This window comes from Hibiscus syriacus, unplaced genomic scaffold (assembly GCF_006381635.1).
Source record: "Hibiscus syriacus cultivar Baekdansim isolate YM2019G1 unplaced genomic scaffold, ASM638163v2 tig00112503_pilon, whole genome shotgun sequence".
NCBI lineage: Eukaryota > Viridiplantae > Streptophyta > Magnoliopsida > Malvales > Malvaceae > Hibiscus > Hibiscus syriacus.
The window spans coordinates 342,619-350,903 of NW_024063349.1; the positions used below are offsets into that span (position 1 = coordinate 342,619).

The 8,285-nt window shown below is 34.0% G+C and overlaps 1 protein-coding gene across 1 annotated transcript; it reads left to right on the forward strand.

The window, feature by feature from the left end:
• The first annotated feature begins 1,139 nt into the window (after window positions 1-1,139).
• On the forward strand, window positions 1,140-7,655 carry LOC120180922 (probable LRR receptor-like serine/threonine-protein kinase At1g67720). Its single transcript, XM_039186194.1, has 15 exons — window positions 1,140-1,340; window positions 1,466-1,603; window positions 2,520-3,557; window positions 3,662-3,794; window positions 3,911-3,982; window positions 4,088-4,156; window positions 4,233-4,304; window positions 4,514-4,582; window positions 5,250-5,404; window positions 5,492-5,739; window positions 6,003-6,129; window positions 6,197-6,265; window positions 6,365-6,551; window positions 6,837-6,972; window positions 7,106-7,655. The coding sequence occupies exons 2-15, from the start codon at window positions 1,495-1,497 to the stop codon at window positions 7,439-7,441; spliced, it is 2,820 nt and encodes a 939-aa protein (XP_039042125.1). The 5' UTR covers window positions 1,140-1,340; window positions 1,466-1,494; the 3' UTR covers window positions 7,442-7,655.
• Window positions 7,656-8,285: the final 630 nt, after the last annotated feature.

Consider the following 8,285-nt stretch of genomic DNA (forward strand, 5'->3'; position numbering starts at 1 on the left):
GTGGTGCCATAAATTAAAGTTGTTCTTAGAATCAATTCCCTTTTTTACATTTATAATGAATTAAATGAATTGACATCGCACTCTCATGTAAACTTCATCTCATAAATAATTATTATCATTAATGAATTTTGGATTTATAAAATCCTTTCACTTTCCCTAACTATATTTTTTTTATAACTATCGATATCCGATCTACTATCAATTAAATGAAATCAGATACTGGTTAAAGAATTATTTCATTCATAAACGTCGAGATTTGTTTAAAGAATCTAATGTCTCAACCCACTAAATTAACCAATTCTTGATAACTGTATTTCTTTATTTTATTATTGACATCCTTCCACTTATTTTATACTTTAAATACTTATCATTTTTATTTTAATTTAGTACCAAAATATAAACAAAAACTGTCACTATTATTCATAAAACAAGTGAAGAGTCGTTACCTTTATTTTTCAATTAATCATTTTAATATATATTTAATTAATATGTCTTACAAAGTTTATGCACATGAAAATAATTTTTTTATTCTAGCTCAAACATTACAATTTACAACCTAAACTAAAATATTTTATTCATATATGAAAAAAATATTAATAGTAACACCAGTTTGTCTACTCTACACTTGTATAATTCATAATTCTGTTCTTCTCTTTTTATGTTTGTAAACTATTTATTTCTTTTTCATTTTACTAGGTAAATTGTCCAGCAAATAAAATAATGAAAAACAAGGCATTATAAATGTAATCTTTATAATCAAATTTACCAAAACCGTAGGGATTTCTTTAACTGGTTAGAGCAATTCTTATGAGATGCAAATAATTTCTTTCTATAATAAAAACGAAGGAAGGTTAGTTGATGATGACAAGCTCTACGCCTTTGTTTTTTCATGAGAAAAAACTAACGGTGGGATCTTAGTCAAAGGTTCTAACTTTGGTGATTTAAGATCAACAAATCTTGTCCCTTTGTTTTGTTTACTTTGTTGATTTGATTCGATCAAAGTCTCCAAAAGAGTCCACTCCATGGGGACCCACAATTTTCTCACCAGTCTGTGATCTCTCTCCCCCTTTCTAAAAAGTAACATCAGAAAAAAATAAAAAATGAAAATTTAATAAGATAAAGTTATATGCTTGAAGTCCATTAGCATAGATCAGCAAGCAGCCAGTAAACAAAAACATACAAAGCTCTTAAGAAAACCAAGAAAAAAAGGGAAAAGAATCATCCTTTTCTTCTTCTTCTTTAAACTCCACTGATTCTCTCTCCAAATGATTCACATTTCCTTGCTCTTTCCTCTTCGTTAGAAGTATATCATACTACGGGTACTTGTGAATTTTGAAATTCACTATTTCTAAACAGAATCTCAAAATCAGATTTTCATTTTTTCTTCTTTTCTGTCTTGTATTTTAATATATACAGTCACAAAGAGTGAAAGAGCTCTTTTTTTTTTAATTTATTCAAGCTGTTGTTTCTTTCTTTTCCTTTTCATGGTCTCTCATGTTACCGTTTGTTGCCTTCACCATGGAGATGGAGAAAAGGCTTCTCTTTTCAATTCTTTTATTCTCCCTGCTTCTTCTTTTGGATTCCTCCTCATCCCAGATGCAAGGTAGTTCCTTTATTTATAGCTATGTGAGTTATTAACAAAATGAATTCTTTTTTGCTCTTTGTTTGCAATTTTGTCCATGTTTTTCTGAAATTTATGCTTTGCTTGTCATATAGGGACATTTCATATAATCTATTGCATGTGTATCAATATAGTGATCATTCTGTTTCAGGGTTTCAGCTATGGGTTATAGTTTGAGTGATATATTTCTTTTCTGTTATCATTTTATCTTTATATGATTACCATAATGATCTAGTAAGATCTGGTTCTTTTATAGTGATTTGAACTTCATCTAGTGCAGCTAATAACATATTATGTTTTTGTGAAAAAAAAGTATTTTTTTTGGTTTTTTTTAAAGATGATGTGTATTGAGAGCAAATTGCCCGTTTATACTGTTAATTTTGGTAAATGAGCAAAAGAGGCAAATTATGATTGACCAGAGGAAGACAGTCAAATTGTAAGAAAACTGATGAAGAGAAGAGGATAATAAAGCCAAGGCCTATACTGCTTAAGTGTAACTGGAAATTAGAAACCTCACATATTAACTCGGTTTCAGTCTTGTTCATAACTTATGAATCAACTTAAAACCCGGGGTAAAAGAATCTTAAAATTGCTAAATTTAGCCTTTTGGTGACCGTTTAAGCAATCTGTATTTTGTTTAATGACCTTATACTTCACGGTTTTAATGATCTCGTGAAGCCTTGTTTACTCTTGGAATTGTTTTAAGCACAATCCCAGGAACTGGGAACATCCTTGCAATATTGCAACTATAAACTGAGTGCATTAGGAGTGAAACATTTGTAAACCACAAAGCATCTTGTTTCCATGCCGATATCTGTGCTTCAAATGTATGTGCATTTGGTGGATGAAGTCTATGGTGTTTTTGTGTGATTTCTAACAATTCTAAGCCATGGAACAGGTTTTATGAGTTTGAATTGTGGTGGTGAAGGAAATTTCACTGATGAACTTGGCCTCGTGTGGTCCTCCGATGATTTTCTTAAATACGGAGAAGCAGCTAGCATATCTGTTTCGAATGAGACAAGAAAGCAGTATATGACACTGAGGCATTTCCCTGCTGATTCTAGCAAGTACTGCTACAAGCTTAACGTTGTAAGCAGGACTAGGTATCTCATAAGAGCAACTTTCTTGTATGGTAATTTTGATAGCAATAATGTTTATCCGAAATTCGACATTTCCCTTGGGGCTACTCATTGGTCTACAATTGTTATATCGGATGCGAATACTATAGAGAAGGCTGAACTTGTATTCCTGGCTACTAGCCCTACTGTTAGTGTCTGTTTATCCAATGCTACAACCGGGCACCCATTCATATCTACCTTAGAGCTACGACAGTTCAATGGTTCGATTTATTACACACCATACGAAGAAAACTTTTATCTCCAAAGCTCTGCTAGAATCAACTTTGGTGCAGAAAGTGAAGCTCCAGTTAGGTATCCTGATGATCCATTTGATAGAATATGGGAATCAGATTCTGTGAAGAGAGCAAACTACCTTGTCGATGTTGCTACTGGCACTATGAAAGTCTCGACGAACAAGTCAATTTTCATTGGTAGCAGTGAAATGCCACCTCAAAAAGTGATGCAGACTGCTGTAGTTGGCACGAACGGATCACTAACTTATCGCTTGAACCTGGATGGTTTTCCTGGTTTTGGCTGGGCATTTACGTACTTTGCTGAAATTGAAGATTTGGCTCCAGATGAGTCCAGAAAATTCAGGCTGGTGCTACCAGGCCAACCTGATTTGAGCAAACCTGTCGTTAATATCCAAGAAAATGCCCAAGGACCATACCGTGTTTATGAACCAGGATATCCTAACATATCCTTCCCTTTTGTATTATCATTTAGATTTGGGAAGACATCTGATTCTTCCAAGGGACCACTTTTGAACGCTATTGAGATATACAGGTATCTGGAGAAAAATGATGGTTCCGTGGACGGTAAGTAAGATTAAGCTTCATTCAGTATATATAGATGATCAGTATGCACTCCTTGCATAGTCTTGATCATAATATCTCTGAAAATATATTTTTGTGAGTTGCAGAAGCGCTTGTTGCTACTGTGGTCACACTCCACCCATCAGCTGACTGGGCGCAGGAAGGTGGTGACCCGTGCTTGCCTGTTCCATGGTCATGGGTGCGGTGTAATCCAGATGGGCAGCCAAAGATAGTGTCAATGTAAAGATTTATACCACCTAATATTCTTTCCCATTTCTGTTAAATCAGTTCTTCATTAATATCTGAAACAAATATGAGTACATTTTAACTTGTTTCATTTGTGTGGTGCTTGGCAGCCTTTTATCCAACAAGAATTTGACCGGGAACATACCTTCTGATTTTACGAAATTAAGCGGTTTGGTTGAGTTGTAAGCTCCGAACTGCATTCTTACCTTTGTTATCTGTTTAATTCAATTGATTGATGCATCCATTTTACCCCCTAAGAAAACTAATTTCTTATATTTTCCTTACAGATGGCTTGATGGGAATTCCTTGACTGGTCCAATACCAGATTTTACTGGATGTGTGGACCTAAAGATCATGTAAACACCAAGTTTGCTTTTCCCAACTGTGGTTTTTTTGTAAAGTATTTACTGACTAAGATTTTGTCTTACGTAGTCATCTTGAGAACAATCGCTTGACGGGTGAGCTGCCTTCATCTTTAATGAACCTACCAAACTTGAGGGAATTGTAAGTCACTCGAATTTGTCTGTTGATTTTATTTGCCTTACAGAACTTTCAATAGTTTAATTGTAAACTTCTATGTTTTTACTGCATTATTCGCTCTTCTTTAGTTAGCATTCGAAAAAATTCATTTTCCATTGTTTTAGTTGTGTTGCTGTTTTCCACGTCGCTTTCTAGAAAAAATATCTGAGATAATTGATACTCTAATTATGCAGGTATGTGCAGAATAATATGTTATCTGGAAGAGTACCATCAGGCCTTCTGAGTAAAAACGTGGCTTTGAAGTGAGTATCCTAGATGCAATTGAAATGCACTAACACATGCTTAATAATTAGTCAATCATATTAACATCTTAGATTCATACAACCTGCATATATTAAGTCAATGCTACAAAGCTCCTTTGTTTAATTTTGACCAAAATACTTCTATTCTCTTAAACACAAATATAGACATACAAACATGTTTACATAAGCACACGAAGCATTGTAGGCATTTCTTTCCATAGATACCTTTTTCGGAAATGGTTATTGTTACAAGAAAGTGTTAGAGAAACATGTGAGACTGTTGTTTGAACTTTGAACAGAGTGAGATGTAGAGTTTGCATTAACTGGATTATAACATTCTAAATTTCCAGTTCACACTCCTTGAGCTGCCATAGAAGTCACTATGGAGTCTGATAAGTAATTAGTATTTTGAATTTGCTCTTTGCATATATATATATATATAGCTTTCATCCTTTGCAATGATTATATAAGGCCTATTCCTAATCTTTTAGGGTATAACAAACATTACCAGATATTTGCCAGTCAAGGAATCTTTTATACAAACCGAAAATACGTAGTATCTGCTACTGTGTTCTCTTTATATTATTTTTTTTATCTATTTTTCCTTTTATGCTAATATATGGCACTTAGTTTGTGCAATATAGTTACAACTAGCTTTTTCTCTCAGCTATGCTGGAAATATTAACCTTCATGATGTGGGTGGAAAATCAAAACACCTTGGTACCATTATTGTTGGTTCATCAGTTGGAGCTGCTTTTCTGCTCATATCTACGATTTTGTCTTGCATTATTTTGCACAAGGGGAAGAAGAAACACAAACAAGGTACAGAACCAGGTTCTTCAAAGCTTTGCTAATAATCTATTGCATATCTGAGTTGTGATATGCTTAATTTCTTTTAATTTATGTCAGAACAACTTAATCATCAGTTGCCTATTCAAGGTCAGAGAATTGCTTCTTCTTTGAATAATGCTTCCACTGAGGCTGCTAATTGCTTTACGGTAGCCGAGATTGAAGATGCTACAAACAATTTCGAGAAGAAAATTGGTTCTGGAGGCTTTGGAGTAGTACACTATGGGAAATTGAAAGATGGGAAGGAAATTGCAGTAAAAGTTCTCACTAGTAATTCCTTCCAAGGAAAGAGGGAGTTTACGAATGAGGTACGTGTAACTTGCTTTTGTAATCTGATCTGACATTTTTTGTTTTCAAAATTCAAACCCTTGTTCATTATGGTGTTAAAGAGTCGCTTTTGTAATTCGAGTCTGCTTTCAGTGACTGTTCTTAAAAGGAAATGATTCGTTTTAAGCCCTTTCTTTTTTAGAGAGTGTTCCGGGGCTTTAAAATGACTTATGTTGCATTGGTTGACATATTTCTAAGAAGCCATTTGAAGCTAAAATCATGTGAAATTTTGATTATGGGGTAGGTGAGTCTCCTTTCAAGGATACATCATAGGAACCTGGTACAGTTTCTTGGATATTGTCAAGAAGATGAGAGGAGTATGCTTGTTTACGAGTTCATGCACTATGGAACTCTCAAAGAACATCTTTATGGTAAGTTCTAGCATTCCTTGTGTTAAACCGATATCGTTGAGTGCTGACCATATGTAAATATTTGTAGGCCCTTTAACAAGGGAACATGGTATCAGTTGGATAAAACGCCTTGAGATTGCTGAAGATGCTGCTAAAGGTTCTTAAGCTGAGGGACTAAATTTTAATTTCTCTGTGCTGAAGCCTTTTGCTTTGTTCAAGTGACTGGAAATTTGATTCTTTATATTCATTCATTCAGGAATCGAATACCTTCACACGGGCTGTGTTCCAGCCATTATCCATAGGGATTTGAAAACTAGCAATATTCTTCTTGACAAGCACATGAAGGCCAAGGTTTCAGATTTCGGACTTTCAAAGCTTGCAGTTGATGGAGTATCACATGTGTCGAGCATAGTTCGAGGAACTGTGGGGTATCTAGATCCTGAGTAAGGCCTTGCTTCTACTAAGTCCTCCCATCTTTAGTTGAAACCATGTTAAATGACTATCTGCAGTGATTTGCCATTGTTGCTGCTTCTGTTCGCAAATGATTAAATTGTTTTCCAATGGTAAAATTACGTGTTTACAGACAGACTAACAATGAAGAAGTAGACTTTGTTTTCTGTTTGCAAGCATACTATCACTCCAAATATACTGTTATTGAGGGAAAATTACTTGCATGCAATTGTCGAATTATGTCTCATCGAGTTTATAATAGTTCTTTTTGTGCACAGATATTATATCTCGCAGCAGTTAACGGATAAAAGTGATGTCTATAGCTTTGGTGTCATTCTTCTAGAACTGATGTCCGGCCAGGAAGCGATATCTAATGAAAGCTTTGGTGTTAATTGTCGGAATATTGTCCAATGGGTAAGTTCATTTAGTTTGCAGATTCAGGAGTAGTGATATAGTTCAAAATATTGGTTCATTTCTTTCCAGATTTCTCTTGTGCACTTTCCTACTGCTTCTCATGGTTTTGAAAACGAATTATGATATATTGTAGGCAAAGTTGCATATCGAGAGTGGGGACCTTCAAGGAATCGTTGATCCTTACCTCCGCGATGACTACGACATTCAATCAATGTGGAAGATAGCAGAGAAAGCTTTAAATTGCGTGCAACCTCACGGACATATGAGGCCATCGATATCAGAAGTTCTCAAGGAGATCCAAGATGCCATCTTAATCGAAAAGGAAGGGATGATGCTTAGAGAAGGTAACTCGGATGAAATGTCTAGGCACTCTGCCATTTCTTCCCTTAACCCTGGTTCCTTGGATATGATCGGTACCGATAATTACCTGTCGTTTGATGAGTCTATCGCACGGCCAGTCGCTCGATAATCTGTTGTTAGTCCATGTACAAAGAAACAATTCCTTCCATTTTCAGTTTCATATATTCTTTTTTTACATTGCCAGAATCTTGAATCATGTTCTAGGTTTTTGGAAATTTCTAATGCATCCCACTCTTGATAGCCAGGAAAGATTAAAAAAAAAAAAGGAAAACAGAGATGGGAAGATGGTCCCATATGACAGAACAGGTTCAAAGTTTTTGAGGCGGTCCTTTTTGAGGTTGTTGCAGGGTATAATTTTATTTCTTTTGCATGAAATTAATGTCCTTCCTTAAGTGAAAGGAAAAAACTTAGACATGGTTATTCTTTATGCTTAGATTTGAATGGGACATGTATGATTTGGCTTCATCAAGAGTGGTGAATGTTAGATTTAAGGTTTGGCACTTTTAGGAAGAACAAACGTATAATTTTATATTATGAGGTAAATTTATAAAATTTCAAACGATAAAAATAAATTATTAATAAAAAAAATATTTAAAATATATAAGAATTTAATTTTTTTAGGGATCATTACTGATCATAAGTGTGTACTAGCATTGTAAGAAGAGTTCAAAATGTTTATGAAATGTTGAGAGAAAATTGTCTAAATTAATATGCATATATGAGATAAGATCTAATTACATTGTGTAAAAATTCTTTTAATTTTACATAAATTTATGACTGTGAAAATAGGATGAAAATATATGAATGAAATTAATAATATGAAATGAGAAGATATTTACTGAAAAAAATTACTAAGAATTAATCTTAATAATTTATTTTCATTCATCTAAAGGTCTTAAATTTATATAAAACTAAAATATTTTTACACAATATAAACGAATCTTAACTCTGTA